Source organism: Gopherus flavomarginatus, chromosome 5, assembly GCF_025201925.1.
Source record: "Gopherus flavomarginatus isolate rGopFla2 chromosome 5, rGopFla2.mat.asm, whole genome shotgun sequence".
In the NCBI taxonomy this organism is placed as follows: Eukaryota; Metazoa; Chordata; order Testudines; family Testudinidae; genus Gopherus; species Gopherus flavomarginatus.
In genome coordinates, this window is record NC_066621.1 from 19,007,513 (window position 1) to 19,027,435 (window position 19,923).

The 19,923-nt window shown below is 51.5% G+C and overlaps 1 protein-coding gene across 3 annotated transcripts in view; it reads left to right on the forward strand.

Moving 5' to 3' along the window:
• PACSIN1 (protein kinase C and casein kinase substrate in neurons 1) overlaps positions 1–19,923 on the forward strand; it is a 50,805-nt gene that overhangs the window by 25,092 nt on the left and 5,790 nt on the right. For all 3 annotated transcript variants that reach the window (XM_050953046.1, XM_050953044.1, XM_050953045.1), the window contains 2 exons: positions 18,450–18,579; positions 19,613–19,769. In XM_050953046.1, coding sequence (XP_050809003.1) covers positions 18,517–18,579; positions 19,613–19,769 — 220 coding nt within the window. In that variant the 5' untranslated portion in view covers positions 18,450–18,516. The remainder of the gene's footprint in view (positions 1–18,449; positions 18,580–19,612; positions 19,770–19,923) is intronic.

Here is a 19,923-nt window from a genome sequence, read left to right on the forward strand (position 1 = left end):
CCATTTCCCAGCAGCACCCACTGCCTCTTCCATTCAGTCCTCTACCACATTCATTTGCTTGTAAAGTCTCTCGCTGAAGCTGCTGACTGTGCTCCATCCCTGAGTCTCAGCCACACAGTCACATGCAGAAGATGCAGCACCAGGATCCTTCCAGCTAAATTGCACTCGCTCTTCAGTGACACACACACACACAGCCTGTAGTGCTGCTATGTCTCAATAGCAACACATTATAACCACAGTGCTGATGGTAACCCTTTAATGAAGACAGGGTAAATCACAAGCTCAGTAATGACCCAGCAGTGAATGCTAAATCACAGACCCAATGGCGAATGCATGGTCCTCACAGACCTTGATGGCAAACCAGTAACGAACGTGCTATGATCACAAACCCAATAGCAAACGCATTTCAGTCACAGACCCACTAGCAAACGAGCTGGCCCCAGACCTGGTAGCGAACATGCTATGATCTCAAATCCAGTGGGTACATTTAACTAGTGATCAAGCAGGGGATTAAAAGGCTTGAAGAGCTTAAAAACCTGCCAGTCCCTATAAGCAACATCTCTGCCCTGCCCCCCTCCTCAAGGCATTAAAATGGTGCACCCTCCTGTGCACTGTGTCTATGTTTCTGCTTCCAACCCAGGGGCCCAAGCAATAACCATCCTCCATCCATGCAGCCCTCTTCTCTGTTCTTTCCTCATTCTCCTACAGGGTACGCGGCCCATGGGTGAGACAGACTCATTCTTCCAGAGCTTGGTTCCTTCTTGGTGCCTCAAGGGTCATACTGGGCCACTGCAGGGGGGTTTGTAATGAGCTTCTCTCCCATTGTGCCCTAAAACAAGGTGATGGAGTCACCCCTGTCCTGCTGCCTCCTTGCAACAGCATAGAGAGGAGGTCCAGGCATTCCTGTGCTGCAGCTTCTGGAGCCAGGCAGGAAAACCCAGCTTCCCACCTCTGGTCCCATTCAGATTACCCTGCTTGCACATCAAGGCTAAGCTCCCTCTCCTGGCTTCCCAGTCCCATCTGGAGGCTGGGGGAACCCATGTTATGGAGTTGGAGCAGGTGGCAGGCAGGACCCAGGGGCAGGGCACAAGGTGTGCAGAAGTGGCTGGCGCTGGATAGGCAGGGAAGGACTGGATGGGCCTCTGCACTGGTTATTTCATGTATGGCCTCACGAATCTTGAAAGCAGCCTGGCCCTCAAGGTTTGGAGAAGACTCGGGAGAGCAGCCTGGCTGAATCTCTGCCCCATGGAGTATCACAACCACACACAGGCCCAATGCACTAACACCTGCTTTCCCTCAGGGCCAGGTGAGAATGGATCTGTAGGCCCAGAGGGGGCTGGGTTTGGGGGGCACCATGGCACTGAGCTCTGTACAGCTCCCCTTTCCCAATCCCCTCAGCCCCTAGGGAACTTTTTTCTTTCCAACACAAAGTCCCCTTCCAAACCTGGTGTGAGCTTTGCCTCTCTAATACGTGGCCCTGAGGTGTCTACCTTGGAAGCCGTATCCCCTCCTCCTGGCCCAGCCGAGTGGGGTGATAAAGGGGCTGAATGCAGAGTGGCTGGAGTGCCGGCTGGACTCTGGTACTATGAGCTGCGGAGATACTAATCTCACACAGAGATTCTGCCCCAGTTCCCTGAACGGATGATTCGATTAAAGAATTGGCAGCGCGGGAAGAGCCAAGAGGGAGAGAAAAATTGCAGCTCCCCTATGAGAGCTGGGAGCAGATCCTGCTCCCACATACACCAGTGTGAACCCCCAGTAACCCCATTGCCATCCATGCAATCGCTCCAGGGGTGCGCTGGTGTCACAGGCAGCTGGATATGGCCACTGGTCCCCACCCCCTTGGTGTTCATGAATTTTGATATATTCTCGTTGAGACTTGTGCCTGGAGCATGGGTCAGCAACCTTTCAGAAGTGGTGTGCCAAGTTCACTGCAATTTAAGGTTTTGCGTGCCAGTAATACATTTTAACGTTTGTAGAAGGTCTCTCTCTATGTCGGTATTATATAAATATATTATTGTTGTATTTAAAGTAAACAAGATTTTTAAAATATTTAAGAAGCTTCATTTAAAATAAAATTAAAATGCAGATCTTATCAATTTAGTGTGATCCTTCCCTGGGATCCTTGTCTGGGGTTCCAGCCACCAGCCCTGCTCAGCCCACTGCTGGTCTGGGGTCCAGCCACTGGCCCTGCTCAGCCCACTGCCGATCTGGGGTTCCATTCACTCAGCTGGGAGTGGGCTGAGTGGGCCGATGGTGGGCTGAGCGGGGCCAGCAGGGGGCTAAGTGGCTCAGTCTGCTGCCAGTCTGGGGTGCCAGTAGCACTCGGCCTGCTGCCAGTCTGGGGTTCCAGCTGCTGGCCCCTTATCAGTCGAGGTCCCAGCTGCCGGCCCCGCTCAGCCTCCTGGCAGCCTCGGTAAGCAGAACCCCAGGCTGGTAGGGGGCTGAGGGGAGCTGGCGGCCAGGATCCTGGCTGGCAGGAGCTGGCAGACAGAGCCCCAGATCGGCAGTGTGCTGAGTGGCTCAGCCCGCTGCCGGTCTGAGGTCCCAGCCATCGGCCCCTTTCAGCCCACTGCTAGTCTGGGTGAATGGAATCCCAGACCGGCAGCAGGCTAAGTGGTGTCTGTGGCCGGTACCTGAGACCGGCAGCAGACTGAGCCGCTCAGCCCACTGCCAGTCTGAGGTCCCAGCCACCAGCCCCGCTCATCCTGCTGCCAGATGAGTGAATGGAACCCCAGACCAGCAGCGGGCTGAGTGGGGCTGGTGGCTGGAACCCCAGACAAGGATCCCAGGCCCTACTCAGCCTGCTGCCGATCTGGGCTGAGTGGGGCCAGTGGCCAGGACCCCAGACCAGCAGCGGGCTGAGCGGCTCAGCCCGCTGCCGGTCTGGGGTTCCGTCCGCCAGCTCCTGCCAGCTGGGATCCTGGCCGCCGGCCTCCCTCATGGTGAGAGGGAATCAGGACAGCTAGGTGAAACCACTTTGCAGAAGGGGCAGTTCCTTTAAATTTGATGACCCCATCCTAGGCATTGCAGCCAGCACTTGTAAAATGCCGGCAGCAGCTGTGGTGCGTGGATGCGAAGCACTGAACGGGTGATGCAAGTTCAGAAGGGGACAAGCAATAGCTGTCACATCTCCTTGGGGCCATGGTTGTGCTTCTGGCCATGGAACACTGGGATAGAGCAGCCATACAACCTGTCTGCAGGAAAACGCCCTTAGCAAAGAACCTCCAGTTGCAGGGGACATTCCAGGCTGTGAGTGGGTGAAGGGAGCTACCCGGGTGGGAAAGGATATGGTTGGCAGATCCTGCACCCCTGCTATACCCTGGTTGCTGCAGGGTCCTGGGGCAGTTGAATGCAATTGCACAAGGAGAGGAAGCTGGTGTGTCCACACATTTGCGTACACACCAGGTCAGGGCTCAGGCAGGCCCTGGCAGCTGCAGGATCCGGGGTGGAGGAATCCATCTTTTCCCTCCCTCCATTCCCACACCAGGCTTTGTACCAGCGAAGGGATGCAAAGTGAAGTGTCTGCGTGGAGCTGCTCTTTTGTGAGTGGAGCGTGCCAGGCCCACTCACACACACACCCCAGCTTCCTTATGCTGGGGAGCTACCCCTTGAGGGCTCTGAGCGGGAGGGAGAGGCTGTATCCAAGCATGGGAGCTGTGATACCCATGCACCGCCCATGGCAAGCTGGGTGCTACAGTGCCTGGATAAGCACGGGGCTCATTAGAGATTATGTGCCAACACCCCCACACACACACACACACAGGAGCCCCACAGACCAGCTTGGGCAGAGGCCCTTCCACAAACCTCTCCTCTCCCCCCACCGACAGTGAGCACTGCTGCAGCAGGAATGCTAGCGCCCCTCGAGTGATGTCTGCCACGCCGCGACCTGACAGCGCTCGGCCCGTGTTCCCCTCAAGGCTGCCCTGGCAGAGAACGCAGCCTGCAAAGCCGCATCCGCCACAGCAACACAGGCCGTCGGTTTGAATAAAGGCAGCTCTGCTTGATCCTCCGCGTTGTCTGTGGATGAATAATTCATAGAGATTGGAAACGGAGATGCCTTACAGAGCTGCCAGCTCTCACGGCCACCCTGAGACAAGTGCTGCTCCCTCTGCATAGAGATCCCTTTCCTATAAGGCCAGGTTCCTCATAGACTCCTTCTTTCTAACACCAAACCTTCACCCAGATCCCCGGTCTTCTACAGCCTCCCTTTGTGGCCTTGGACTCTCTGAGCCTCAGCTCCCCATCTGTAAAGTGGGGGTGGCAACTCTTCTTGTCTCTTTAGCCTGTAAATTCTTCAGTCTCTCACTGTGTGTATTTACAGCACCTAACACAATGGAGCCCTGATCTGGGCTGGGACCTCTGGATGCTACCGTAATATGCATAATAGCAATAGCAACTGCAGCCTTGGGCCCTGGGGTGCGGCTCTGGGAGAAGATACATGCACCAATGACAGCAGGAGATAGAATAGAGAAATAAAGGCAGGAAATATGGTGAGGTTCAACTTGGAAAATGTGGGGTGATAAATGGAAGCAGTAGTGCCCAAAGGCCCTGGTCGGGATCGGGGTCCCATTGTGCCAGGTGCTGTACGAACACAGAAAGGAGACGAAGAAGGAGGGAGAAGCCTGTGAGCGGAGAGGCTGAAGAAGATGTAGGGGTGATAGTGGACAGTGTATTAGACATGATCTTGTAATGAAACATGGCAACAGGGACTCCAGAGCTCCTGTGGGCTGCATATGCAGAGGTGTCATACCAGGGGACAGAAGGTACCAAAGTAGCTCCTTGGTATATGTCTCTGATGAGGCTGCCCCTGTAATGTTGTGTTCAGTTACCAAGTTGCAATACCAGCCAGGATGAAAGTGAGTTCAGAGAAGAGCAACCAACTGGGGGTGGGGGAGGGATCATGATGAGCAGAGATTAAGGGCCAGGTCCTCAGCTGATGTAAATTGGTATAGTAGCTCTGTTAAAGTCAGTGGAGTTTTGTTGAGTCACACCAGCCAAGGATCTGTCCCTATGAAGCTAAATGGGCCAAATTCATCCCTGGTGCAGCTCTAATGGGCTTACACCAGGCATGGATTTGACTCAGTATGTACAGCTTGGCTAATGGGGAAACATAACCATCTATAGGAAACGGGTCAACGGTGGGGAGGGGCGACGTTTAGGATTAAGGGCGAGTCACTAGATCTTAGAAGACAAAGATCTGGTGCCCTAGGCAGAATTCGGGGGGCGGCATTTAGTGCACTCCCCGCGGGGCATGCGGGAGCTTCTGGTTCCACTCCCATCGCGCCGCCGAAGAAGGACCCTCCGCCGAAATGCCGCAGCAGCAGTCATTGAGCTGCTCAATTGCCTGCCGCTGTTTTCCGCAGCACGTCGGCAGAAGGTCCTTCTTCGGCGGCGTGATGGGAGCAGAACCAGAAGCTCCCGTGCACCCTGTGGGGAACACACAAAATGCCACCCCCCGAATCCTGGCGCCCTAGGCAACCACCTAGGGTCGCCTAATGGAAGCGCCGGCCCTGCCCCCAGCCTGAGTATAAATAGTGTTGGTGGTGAGGCTTAGATGAGTAAAGACATGCCTGAAACCAGTGGGTATATACCCTGCATGGCTTTCTACTCACCCGAGCTGAGCCTCCCCAGCCTTGTAGGGTCCTGCTGCCTCCCCACTGCTGGAACCTTTCCCCGCTGCCTCTCCCCACCAGAGCCTTTCACTGACACATGTCGCTACACACCGCACTGTGGACACAGCCTGCTTTTCCCTGCAGCGTATAGCTATACATGCCTTGCAGTGTAGGCATAGCCGGTCTGTCTCCTGGTTCCTTCCCATCTCTCCTGGTACATTTCCCTTCTCCCTCTCTGTGTTTCCTCACTCTTTTGTTTCTTCACTCCTTCCTGCTGGCAAAGGGGCTAATGTTGAGTGTAGCAGGCAGGGGTGTAGTCACACAATTCCCCTGGCCTCCCTCACTTCCTCCTCTTCCTCTCCTGCGCTGCTGCTTCTCTCTCTCCCTCGTCTCACTTGCAGATGAATCACGTTGCCATAAAGATTGCACCCGGCAGGCAGCACACAGCAAATTGGTGCTGACTGGGGCATCGTTCCAAAGGGAGAAACTCGTGCACCTAATGTGCAGACACTAAGGAGGATAACACATCAAATGAACAACTCCTCCTGCGTTCCTTCCCGAAGAAAATAACACAGAGGAGAACAGAGGGAGCAGGGAGAGAATGAACCAAGAATGCACTCAGCCTGCATTGCAATGGCAAAACCCCCATTAACTTCAGGCAGGGGCTGGCCAGAGATCCATTGTGGGGCAAAGTTTATGGCAGCTCAGGTCAGCTCAGGCCTTAGTCAGCAAGCAAAAAGGATGGTAGCAAGACCCAGTGGTTAGTACACTAGCCGGGGGCTAAGGTATCCTTGCTCTGGCACAGATTCCCTGTGTGACCTTGGCCAGGTATACAGAGGGAAGTAGGGTTAGACTGGTGCCTCGTGGGGTTTTCAAACTGCCTATGCAGGTTAGGATCTAACTCCTGCTGATTTCAAAGCCCTTTTGAAATTCCTTCTTGGGCCCGACCTGCATCTTTAGGTGTCTAAATATCTTTAGAACTCTGGCCCTTAGTTTCTCTGGACCTGAGTTCCCCACCTGTAAAATGGGGGGAAGAATTCTGCTGTGTTTGTCTAGGCTGTAAGCTCGTAGGAGCAGGGGCTGTCTCTTCCTAGGTGTTTGTACAGCACCTAGCACAGTGGGGCCTGGGCTCAGTTGGGGCTTCTAGGTGCTACTGTAAAACAAATATGATATATCAGATAACAGCCCCCATAACTCATGTTTGCTTGGAAGCAGGGGGGCTGTTGCTCAGCTGCCTGTGGTGTTTCTGTAATGACCTGGTGCTGGGGAAAGGCGCTGCATTGGCAGCTCCAGTGCCCGACACTCTCTCTCTGCAGAGCAGGTACTGCTTGGGCAGTGGTAGGATAAGCTTCACCTCTGTCATAAACAGATAGCTAAGGGATAATGTCTCTTACATCTGGAAAGAAGAAACCTGAAACACCTGACCAGAGGACCAATCAGGAAACAAGACTTTTTCAAATCTGGGTGGAGGGAGTTTTGTGTCTGAGTCCTTTGTCTTCTGCCTGTCCCTCTCGGCTATGGGAAGGATTTCTCTATTTCCTGCTTTCTAATCTTCTGTTTCCCAGTTGTAAGTACAAAAAGATAGGTTTGTTTTTTTGTAGTTACATGTGTATAGTTGCTGGAGTGTTTTGAATTGTATTCTTTTTGAATAAGGCTGTTTATTCATATTCCTTTTAAGCAATTGACCCTGTATTTGTCACCTTAATACAGAGAGACCATTTTTATGTATTTTTCTTTCTTTTTACATAAAGCTTTCTTTTTAAGACCTGTTGCAGTATTTCTTTAGTGGGGAACTCCAGGGAATTGAGTCTGTGCTCACCAGGGAATTGGTGGGAGGAAGAAGTCAGGGGGAAATCTGTGTGTGTTAGATTTACTAGCCTGACTTTGCATTCCCTCTGGGTGAGGGGGGAAGAGAGATTAGCTCTCGGTACTTCTGTTTTCTAAGGCTGGAAACGGGGAGGGTGGAATCCCTCTGTTTAGATTCACGGAGCTTGTTTCTGTGTCTCTCTCCAGGAACACCTGGAGGGGGGAAGGGAAAAGGTTTATTTCCCTTTGTTGTGAGACTCAAGGGATTTGGGTCTTGGGGTCCCCAGGGAAGGTTTTTGGGGGGACCAGAGTGCCCCAAAACACTCTTAATTTTTTGGGTGGTGGCAGCTTTACCAGGTCCAAGCTGATAACTAAGCTTGGAGGTTTTCATGCTAACCCCCATATTTTGGACGCTAAGGTCCAAATCTGGGACTAGGTTATTGACAACCTCCAACGTGCTTCCCCCTGCACTGGGGAGACCACGGCTAGGTACGACGGGAGCTCAGGCGCTGTATGTGGCTTCTCTGCTGTGAAGGGGCCAGATTCTCCAGTGCCCTGTGCTGGCAGCACCAGTGCAAAGGGAGTGGTACCGCCTCAGACTGACAGGACTGAATCACTCCTTTGCACTGGTGTAAATGACTGCAACTGGGGCAGGGCGATGGAAGGTCAGGCCCCTGGGATGCAATCAATGCCAACCGTGCTAGGGTTTGGGGGGGGGGGCACGTGCGCCCGTTGACTCTGAAATAGGCTGACACCCAACAAGTGGAGCTGCACGAATGGGGCATTGCTCAGGACTTCCTCTAGTATCTCAATGGCACCTCAGCTGGCACAGCTGGGGCTGCCACAGCCTTCCAGGGACCACTGATTTGGGCAGAGGGCAAGAGGAAATGGGGAGCGAGAAAGCAGGCTGCAGAGAAGCAGCAACAGGTACTCACCATTCAACTCACCACTGGAGAAACCCAGCACTGAATGCACAAGGAAGCAAACTGCTCTGTAACCGGGGCTTAGGACTCCTGGTGGAGGAGGGATGGAGAAGCCTGAGACTGAACAGACATACAGCCGGCGTTGCCTTTCCTTCTCACCTCGGAAGAGGGACAGTCACTGTAACTCAGGGAGAGCCCAGACTCAGGACTAAAGAAAGAAGCAAGACACTGTGATGACAGCTCGGCACTGAAATGCATTTCCAAGGAAGACAAGGCTGGTTTATAGCATACATGTGTGTGTTCATTCACAGACCAGGGAATAGATGCCCATATTAACAGCAATACAATTCAGAGACAAAAACCCCGGACCCACCGTGCTGCACAAGACAAGAGAGAGAGGCGCAGCCAGGAGCTAGTTATTACATCAGGCCCCTCTGTGCCTGATTCTCCGAGCCTTTTACCTGGTCTGGGTCTCCTTGCAGAGATTAATTGCTAACCAAGCCAATCCACTCAGAGGGTTTCTAAAATGACACCCTCCCTCTGCCTGCCTGCTGTTTGCTGGCTCAGCAACATGGCATGGGGCAGTCAGAGGGAGCTAACCGGTTCATTGATCGCCAGCTCCTGTGGATAATGCTTGGCCACAAACATGGCATTTCTTCCCACGCTGCCTACTTGCTGGGCAGGGCTGGCATAGCAAGGGGGGGCTGCAGGTCAGGCTGGAGGTGCATTGACAGAGCTGTGGGAAGCCCAAGGATATCCCTCCAGTACAAAGGTTTGATGGGCAGAAGCTTTTCTGACAGCCATCCTGGTCACATGGCACTGCTCCTGGTACCTGTTCTGGGGCTGCTTCAAGCCACGTTTCAGAGCTAGGCATCCCAGGGAAGGCTAAATCTCCCCATGGCAGCACTGGCCAGTTTCCAAACAGCGTCAGCAGTGTTGGCTTGGTCCCTGTGGGTTCCAAAACACTGCAGATACCTGGCAGCTAAAGGAAGTGCACCACGGGCAGTCGTTAAAATGCAGGCTACAGATTAACCCTGGGCCTGCCAATGAGTCAGCGCAGTCCTCTCTGGCAACTTGCGCTGTGTGCTGTAGTGAGGCATGACTGGCAGCCACTAAGGAGAGGCCCTGGACTGGACTGGTGAGGAGCACAATTGCCAACTTCCATGTGGTAAATAAGCACAATAAGCCAAAAATGACTTTCACAATAAGACAAAAATCAAGCTAATCCCATTTCAAAACAAGGCCAAAGCAAGCCAATCCCTAAGAACCCCAAAACTCTACGTGGCCAGATCCCTCCAGCGTGCACTCTGGGATGGTGGCGGGCATGCTGTGCACCCCTGAATCTCTCTCCCCTTCCTGCTTGCCAGGAGCCAATCAAAAACAAAAAGAAGCAACAAGCTACAAGCCAAAAACTAGCCAACAAACAACTCAGAAGCCAATTAAGCCAAAACCAAGCCCAATTTCTGCATTTTTTTCACGGGTTTGGCATGTCTGGTGAGGGGCTGCTGAAAGTCAGGACTGAGGTGCATTGGCAGAGATTTAAAAGGGGCCAGGACTGGAGTAGCAAACTGGGGCGGCAAAATACCTAGAGCCGGCCCTAGCAAAAATAAATTAAAAAAAAGAGTGCAACTGCCAAAGCAAAAAAACAAAACCAAAAATACCACCGAGAGCGCAAGTGCCGCTCCTGGAATTGTGCCGCCCCAAGCACGTGCTTGGTTTGCTGGTGCCTAAAGCCGGTCCTGGTAGCAAGGGGTGCTGCTCAGGTGTTTAACAGACTTGTATGTGCAAAGGCTCAAGACTGGGATAGCAGCAGGCATTCCAGGTCAGGAACAAGCATCTGCAGAGCAATTAGTGGCCCCAGGAGTGAGAGCAGTGGATGCTACAGGTCAGGATTGTGATGCAGTAGCAGCAGCAGGGTCTAAAGGCCGAGGATCAAAACAGCAGAGGGTGCGGCATGGCATGATCATGGTGCACGGGCAGAGCTGCCAGAACGGGAACAGCAGAGAGACTGCAGGGCAGGATGGGATTGGAGGGGACTCACAGAGCTCTGTGTGCAGAGTCCAGGACTGGAATGAGGGGGCTGCAGGTCAGAACTGGTTCCAATCACATAACTGAGGCAATGAAAAGTTACCCGCCTGCCCCACACCTGCCATTTTCACTCCCATAGTGGAAAGAGAAGACAGCCCATTGCAAGATCATCACACAGAACATGGGCTGCTGGACCCTGCTGGATTCCCATGTTCTCCTCTCGTTGCCATCCATCCAACACAGTGCAGCAAGCCACAGTGGTGGTGTCAGGCTCTGAAAGCAGCTGTTCTGCCCAGGCCTGTCTTTATAACAGGACACGTTCAGGGCATCTGTGGCAACACAAAACCAGGCGGCAACACCTCTGAAAGTAAATTAACATGGCTTAAAAAACACCCTGCATGCCATGCATGCCATGGAAACCTGTTTAACAAATATCCTCATTACATGTGACACGTATCTGCACGCAACAGGTCAGGCACTGCCTTCACAGAACTCCTGGCTGTTGTTCTACAAACTACGGCTGTCACCCCACTACGACCATCACCCCAGGACTGCGAAATACTGTATGTCCTGTCTTTATAACAGGACACGTTCAAACAACATCAGTGGCGACACAAAACCAGGCGGCAACACCTCTGAAAATAAATTAACATGGATTTAAAAAAACCCTGCCTGCCATGCATGCCATGGAAACCTGTTTAACAAATATCCTCATTACATGCGACACATATCTGCATGCAACAGGTCAGGCACTGCCTTCACAGGACTCCTGGCTGTTGTTCTACAAACTATGGCCATCACCCCAGGACTGCGAAGTACTGTATGCCCTGGGCTTCCCTTAGGCAAGTCACATCCCCTCTCCATGCCTCAGCTTCCCCAGGTGTAAAATGCAGGTAATGATACTGACCTGTGTAAAGCGCATGGATAAGTGCCTGCATCAGAGTTAAGTACAGTATCATTATCACAGCTTTCCATCATAGCCTCTCATCAACAACAGCCCTCCCTGTTCATCCCAGGAAGGAATTTGGCCTAGGTAGGTCTGAGCAGCTGAAGTTGGGTAGGATCTGGAGCTGGCCATTCCCAAAGCTCAGTGGTGTTTCCAGCCAGACTCATCTGTAATACACTTCATTCACTCTTACTAAAAAGAGGAGAGGGATGGTCTTCCAGCTAAAGCTCTAGGAGTGAAGAGGCCTTGCATTGCTGGCTGTGCCGCTGACCCTCTGCCTGATGCGTCCCCTGTCTGTGTCTCAGTTTTCCCATCTGTAAAATGGGGATAAGGACACCTCCCTCATAGGATATGGAGGGGAACTAAGGCTGAATTTGGAAGTGCTTGGCTGGAAAGTGCTATAGAGGTACAAACAGTTCATCTTCACAACCCTGCGGTACTCTATGTAATAGTTCACTTTGCTCTGGACACTATAACCACACTATTGCTATGACCTAAAATCCTGCAGTGACACAAAACTAATTGCCAGTGTTTTGGACAGTAGGTGCAGAGTGATGCAGCATTTTGTAGCCACTTCTGCGGGGGAAGCACAGCAGCACACAGCAACACTCAAGTGTTTTGGACAGGACGTGAAGAGTGGGGGGACATGTGGACAGCAGCTTGCACATTGTGAGTGTTACTGGAATGCAGGCAATAATAATTGTCCACGTGGCAGGGTGGCCAGTACACCAAAGTTAACCCACCCCTATATTTCTTGAACAGGTTCTCTTTTAAAAAGAAGCTCAGTAGGGATCTATGTGGAGTGCAGAGGATTGCATGTCTCTTGCATTAATTTCACTTTATTAACCAATAGGTGAGCCTAAACACAACTGCAGTGAAGTTGTAACCACACCCACACTATAAGCCAGGGGTTTACTTGCCAGCCCCTGCCCAGAGAACAGTCTCCACCCACAGGATTCCAGTCCCTTTCCTTCAGGGCTTTGGTTTTAGTTCTTCAAAAGAAAACTACTTAACACCAGTCCAACAGATCAGTCATATCCTTTCCTTCTCCCGGACCTCAGGTCTTCTGGCATGATTGCAGGAATACTCCCGGGCTGGGTTTGCACTGGTACCTTGCTCTCACTCCCCATACCCTAGCACTGGGCTACAGTGTGCCTGGGTCTAAGCCACGGGGACACCACCATTCTCCCCTCCATGGCACTGCTAACCACTGCAGTGTGGCAAAGGCAGAATTTCACGAGGATCTCAGCGTTCCTACATTCACCCCTTTGACACAGCACCTCCCCCTGCCCATTCTCTGTGGCTGGTGGAGAGAAAGTCACAGGCAGAGGTGTCACTAAAGCTGTTTCGTTTCCTCCCCTTGATGTTTTTTTAACCCCAGTGCAATAGGGTGTAAAATTGGCTTGATAACGCACAAATTTTTTCCCTTTCAGCCCCTCATCTTATTGCCTTGCTGATCTCTTAGGAGCTGGGGGAACTTCATAAGGGAGCGAGTGTTCTGCATGGGGCTGGGAGTGCAGGCCGTGTGGGGGGTGAGGGAGAGGGTGTGGGGGGGAAGGTTTAGCACAAAAACCAACAGACAGCAACAAGCACAACAAACAGCAGGGAATGTGTGTGTGTGTGCCTAGCCCCACAACAAAACAACTGACAGCAATATACACAACAAAGTGTGTGTGTGGCTGTCTGTCTGTCTGTCTATAAAGCTCTACAACAAAGCAGCTGACAGCAGTGGACAATAACACACATGGCAACATACGTCAGGGAGTATTTGTGTGTGTGTGTTTGTGTGTAGACAACGATGTTGGTCTGAGTGCACACAGTTGTGGGTAGAATGTACATTTGTGTGAATGTATATTTCAATGTATATTTGGGAATGTGAGCATGCAGTGTGTGTTTGTGTGTATGCATATATGTGCACACATTGTGGTGACATGATGTTTGGTTTTGTGGGTGTGTGTTTGCACAGCTGTGTGCGTTACTGTGAGTGTGGTGCTCTGGTGTTATGCAGATTCTGCATGTTGTCTGTATGCATGTGTCTCTCTGTGTTGTTGTATGTGTTGTGCTTGTGCATATTGCTCTGTGCGTGTGTTGTGTATGTGCGCATTACTCTGTGTATTGCTGTCCACTGCTGTGCATGTGGCTGTTTGTTACAGTGTATATCTGTGTGCTGTGTGTGCTTTGTGTATATGCTGTATGCTTTGTGTTACATTGTGTATGTGCATACATACATACATCCCTTGGACTGCATGTGAGGGACAGAGTCATGCATTTATTTATAGCCAGCCCTAAAACACGGGGCAGGATTGGTGGGTTCCTTGGTTATATCACTAAATCCCTTCTAGGCTCTATTAGTTCCACTGCACTGAGCCCTAGATCTCCACCTCTTAATGATGAGCTTAGGCATCGCTCCAGTAACCCTTTCAGCACAGAGGGCTGTGGCTAGTGATGGTCCCCACTGCTGCACCTTCCAGTGGAAAAGCCCCCTCAGCTCCTGTTCCCAAGCTGCCATCTCTCTCACAGCACAACCAGGGTATAGCTCGGAATCATATTCAGCCTTGGTACAGAGCAAGTCCTTACCAGCCTCTCTGCTGGCTACCTCCCCTCCCAGCTGCTGGGACCCTGCACAGCGAGATAGGCCCTGGTCACCGCTTGGCTGGATTGCTGTGGTGCGCACATGAGGTTGCACCTTGCAAACACTTGAGCCTCCCCTAACGCCCAGTGCAGCAGCCTGTGTGTTAAGGCGCCAGAAGCCACAGTAGCTGCCTGTTCCCTTTCAGCTGCTCGTTTACACTCATAAATCCCTAAAAGGTGTGGCTCATGGGTTCCTCAGGGCATTCTCTGCTGGGCGTTCAGGGCAATGCCCCAATGGTTTAATCGCAAGGGCCAGAGGAGAGGGCATATTTGGAGAGGGCTCCTTGGCTGCAGAATTTACTTCAGGCTTCAGTTTGCCAGAATCTGAGTTTGTGGGACTGCAGGTCAAGTTACAAGGCCTGTTGGTTCCCCCCTGGCTTTCCTGAAGGAGAGATGAGTAGCTGGAGGTGGGGAAGAGCCAGGAGTCATTGGGGGAATTTGTTATTGGATTTGCACACTTGCTCTGAAATGTTGCTTTAATTTTTTTTTTACACTGTTTGTCCATGTGACTAGAGGGCTGGACGGACGCACATAAAATAGCACAGAATGTAGCCCCTTCCTGTCCATCGATCTCAAAGCACTGCACAATGGAGAATCCAGATCACGATCCTCGTTTTACAAACAGGGAACACCACAAAGCACAGAGAGGGGAAGTGATTTGCCAAGGTCAGCCAGTGAAAAGTGATGAAACTAGAATGCAGTTCACCCCACTAGATCACACTCTCTCCTAGAGTCATGAGAGAGGAACCCTGGAATCTTGAGTAACAACCCTGTTCTGGTTCCAGCTCAGCCTTTGCCAGAGTCAATCTAAGGGCCAGAGACATTCATCTGATGAATTCTGTTGCATATCCTGTTACCTGCGGTGGGGTTTCCAGCCTTCACAGAGAGCTTCCCATGCCCAAGTGCTGCAGACAATCCAGGAGCAAGATCACTCCCTGTTAATAATTAACTCTGCTGAGACACTTCGCCTGCCCCTGAGGCTGGCTTCAGGAGGCGAGGGGTTACAGTCACCTGGAAGAGACAATCCACCAGCTAATTGGGAAGGTCAGCATGCTAAGAACAAACTAACAAGAGTTGGTGCTGCATCCACAAACAGCAGGGCTTTCCGGTCACTGCTGCCAGGCGGAAGCTTTGCTGAGACAAGACCATGAGCTCCCTGACTAGTTTGGAAAGAATGCAGGCAAAACAACTGCCTACTGTCAAGCAGCAGAATTTGGGTCCAGACCTGTCCCTTCAGTACCCAGAGTTCTGGGGTTTTGCTTTGGCCCTTTAGAAAACTGGGATCTGGGTCCAGATTTCAAACCACTGGTGTCTCAGACCCAGGGGTTGGGGTCAACCCCAGCTCCGAGGCTTTAGTTATAGCTGATGAGGTTTTCGGGGGATTTCATGGAAAAGTTTCCTAAAAACAGTTTGCCTGAGAAGCAAAAGATCCTGGAATAATCTCTAAGGCTGCATCTCTGGCCAGGGTGAACCCCGAAGGCACTGCATGCCTCACCTTCTTTTCCCCCTCTATAGTTCAGACCTGTAAAGGCTAGTTGTCCTCCTCTGTGCTGTATAAACTGTATCAACACTATTCTAGAGGGAGCTCACTGCCACTCCACTCCCAGTTTCTCCCAGCAGGAGGCACCATAGAGAACAGGTACAAGAGAGCTGACCATGGGCAAGTTCACAGCCTCTCCAGTTCCACCTTCCATTTGGAAGCACCTGGTGCAGATGAGTGTTCTGCTGGGCACCAGCTGGGCATTCCCTGGCCAGGGCTGCCTCTCAGCCTTGTGCTGATGCCAGCTCTTCCCTCCTTCAGCAAAGCGGCAAAGGGTTAAGTGGCTTGGCCAGCTCACGTGATTCTCCGGGGATGCCGTTTTTCAGAAGATCAGAAGGGATTAGGTTGAAATATCAGGATGAGAATTGCCTGTTACTCGTCTCCCCCTGTCCCCCAACTTCCCCAACAACACCTGCAATCCAGCCTCCTATCCTCCTCTAGCCTCCCCTCGTGAGCCACTCAGTCCAGCAGGGATGTGCAGCAGGGCATGAAGAAATCTGGGTAAGGGGATGATTCCTGCTAAGCAGTCCATAGGTTATTTCCTCCTTGTTGCCTGGAGCTTTGCGTGGGCTATTCATAGATCATTCAGGATCTGCAATGGGGATGTCTTTCCAGATAGCAAACCCTTAGAATGGAGCAGGGCTCCTCTTGGGAGTACAGATTTAAGTACAGTGCAGAGGGTGGCATGGAGTGGTTATAATGGATGGAGAGGATGCACATAACCTAGTGCTACTGGTATCTGAATGTACTGGAGGACAGAAGAAGCCATTAGGCGGTGGGCATTATCTCCCCCGCTGAGATATGAAGAAGCCTCCAAGCACTTCCGAAATCTTTCTCGCCGGATTTTATTCTCCCTCTGTTTAAATGCAGCCAGGATCTGCATGCAGAAGGGAAGGGTGGCATATCTGGGACCAGGGGAGGCCAGGCTCCTCAGGCGCCTCATCCCATCCCATCCCTCTGCAGGGGTTTCTAGTACAGACACCTCCCATTTTAGAATATATTGACTTTAAGAACATTGCTCAACCGCTCATGTGACCTGAGACTGTGACAGCAGCAGCGAGACACCAAGCTGGCCAGCTCTTGCTCTCTGCATGTGCGAGATTTACACGCAGGGCTGCAAGGGGGCTGAGCTGGCCCTGAACTCATCCCAAGGTCAGGGCAGGGTCTTGTTTCTAGACCAGTGTCAGAGAGGCCAAAGAATGGATAGACACATAAATTCCTCTCCCATTGCAGGAGAGGAGCCCTTTAATACAGGAGTGTGATCTAAAAGGTTGTCTCTATGGCTGTATAATGAAGCTAGCCTAGTGCACGCCCTTAGTGTACATGGGCTGCACCAGTATAATATGGAACTTGTACCAGTCCGACTTACTTATTATGGTTTATTTTAGTCCAGTATGTAAAGGGTTATTTACTTCACAATATACACACACAAGGACTATGCTAGACTCTCTGGAAGCTACTGCATTCCCATAGCTTTCAAAGATCTGGGAACTTGCAAAATAAGTGACATTGTTTCAACCAGTGTTCTAGCCTTCACCTGCTAGTCTAATTAAATTTGAGTAGGGCTGAGTCTGAAGCTGGAGATGTGGAAAGAAATGGCTTTTCTGACCTGTTCAGAGGAGAGAGCTGGCTGCTGAGCCAGTCAAGCAGCTGTTTTGATCTCTGTCAGTCCATGCACGTCTTGTCTTTGCTTTAATACGTGCTGAGGGGTTTTGGTGTACAAAAGCCAAGGGAGCACTTTGTGATTCTTCAGTACATGGCTGCCAGATTCAGGGATATCCTAGGAAAAGATGGTGTAGTAAAGATGGGTATTTTTAGGATCATGAATTCAGCATTCCAAAGCTCACCATTGGCCCTGGCTGAATTGGGGCCTTACACCCTACCTGGCAAAACTCCCTTTTCCATTTCAACTGGATGCAGTGCTTTTCATTCCCCTCTCCCCCCCACCCAAAACCCCAACTTTTCTGCAGTGTTGCTGTAGTCTGTTAAGTGGCTGTAAATCCACCCCCACTAGAAATGGCCATCTTTTATGTATGGAACAGCCTCCCTGACCGATCGGTAGGGGCACTATTCTCTACTCTTTCAGTTCTCTCTAGGTCTTGATACCTGTGAGAAACCAGCCAATTAATGATGGCTGGCAGGGCAGGCAGGATTAACTGGCACCATCTTTCTTCATAATTATTTCTAAAAATGACAAATGTATTCTTAAAAATTGGTCTCTATTTGATTGCGCCCTTCTCCCCTATCCTTCATATGTCACTTGGCTTCTCGGCTTGTAAACTCTTTGGGGCAGGGACCATCACTTTGCTTTGTGTACAGCATCTAGTATATCTAGGCAGTGTGGCCTAGTTGGATAGCATTGGACTAAGACTTTCCTGGCTGTCTGGGTGACCTTAGACAAGTCACTTTCCCACTCTGTACCTCAGTTTGCCCATCTGTAAAATGGGGTAATGACAGTGACCTCCTCCTCCTCCTCCGAGATCTACTGACAAAAAGTGCCATATAGGAGCTGAGTATTATTATAACGGGACCACAAACTCAGTGGGGGTTTCTATGTGTTACTGTAATCTAATTATTGCATAATGATAATTTCACTTGTGGGCAAAATGATTCCTGTGGGGTGTGGTTTGGAAAAGCAGAGTTAGGCTTTTCCCTTTAAACATGTTTTTTATGGGAAAATGGACTTTTAATCCAATTTGTTGTGTGTGTGGAAAAATTGAGTCTCACTAGAAATTTTCAGGGAAAAAACCTGAATATTTTTACCCAAGACCAAGTATTTTCAGGGTTGGTTTATTTATATATTTTTAAGAAGGTGGAGATCAGTTTTCTATTGGCTTATGTTACTGGAAAATTTTCAGCAGGGGCTATAATGGGCTTTGGCAGAGTCTGGCAGCAGCTGGCAGGGCTGGGCTCTGAATGATGCATTCTCCCCTGCTGAACCTTCTCATTCCTCCAACCAGTGCATGAGGTCTGGTGCTTCCTGGAGAGCGGCTGAGCGTGTGCATTAAAGCCTGAGGAACGGGAACCATGTCAGGCTCCTACGATGAGTCTGCTACGGCTACAGAAGAAATAACCGACAGCTTCTGGGAGGTGAGTTCCCCCCGAGACCCCCTGAGAGACATTGAGCAAGCAGGGAGGAGTAATAGATTGTACCTGATGCCTCCCCTGGTGCCTAGGTGGGCTCTGCTGGTGGAATAGTCAGGTGCTCCCACAGCCCTGGAGGTGGCATCTCTGCTCTCTAGGGTTGGCGCTGCACTTTTTCTGAGCAAACTCTTACCAACCTAGAGGTTGCCATCGGCCTCCTCAAGCAGCCACGTTTGCAAACCAAGGTGGCAAAACTATGCAAATAGGAAGCTCCCCCTGCTGGCTGGGCCCAGCAGAGACCCTCATCTGCAACGCCTGACCACCGCTGCAAGAGGCTGAACTCCCCATGATCATCAGAGCTAGGGACAACCCTGTCGGCTTGACATCTTGCTGCAACCCGGTCTCCTGCCCAAGGCGGCGCAAACCGTCAAGGAGCATCAAATGCCGGCTGCGTTCAAATTGCAGATGCAGTCACTGCGCTCTCAGGGCCTGAGCAGCAGAAGCACTGTGTGTTCCCAGCTCAGCCGTCCTCAGTACTCAGCCGTTCAGCATCCAGCTCAGGGCTCGGCACGCGCTGTAGGGTGCTTAGAGAGCTCCATGACCTTGGACGAGGGAATGAGTTATGGAGAGAATGCAGTGTTCTTTCTGTCTTTTGAATGTGATCCTCTGAAATGCAGCCTGGCAGCGCACAGGCCTCTTCTCTCAGGAGAGCAGCATTTCAGTCCTGTCGCAAGTCATGCGTGAAAATAAACTACCTGGTTTTGTCCTAGTCCCATCCAGCCACAGTGTGAGACAATGGCAGAGAGGGCTCCTGGGCTGAATTAAAATAGACCCGCTTCAGCCTTCAACCTCTCATACACCCTCCCCTCCTCTCCTCTCCTGAGCCAGTCTAGCATCACTCACTCCAGAAATAGCTGATTTCACCCCCAGCGCTCTCCCCTCCGGTTCGATTTGGCCTGGTGCCAGCCATTCCCTCCTGTCTCCAGAGTGGGTATTGTTCCTGCTGTTGTTCCCAACCAGCTGTCCATCTCTCTGGCAGGTGGGGAACTACAAACGGACGGTGAAACGGATCGACGACGGGCACCGGCTCTGCAATGACCTGATGAACTGCGTCCACGAGCGGGCCAAGATCGAAAAGGCCTATGCCCAGCAGCTGACTGACTGGTCGAAGAGGTGGAGGCAGCTGATCGAGAAAGGTATCACGGCCCTACCTCTGTCCGCAGCCCTTCACGGTTTGAGGGCACTGCAGCATTCATCCCACCAGGGAGAAACTCCAGAATGGGCCCTTGGGGATGGAGCTCGTACATTTCCCCCTGCAAATTCTTTAGATCTATACTTTGATGTCCTCTA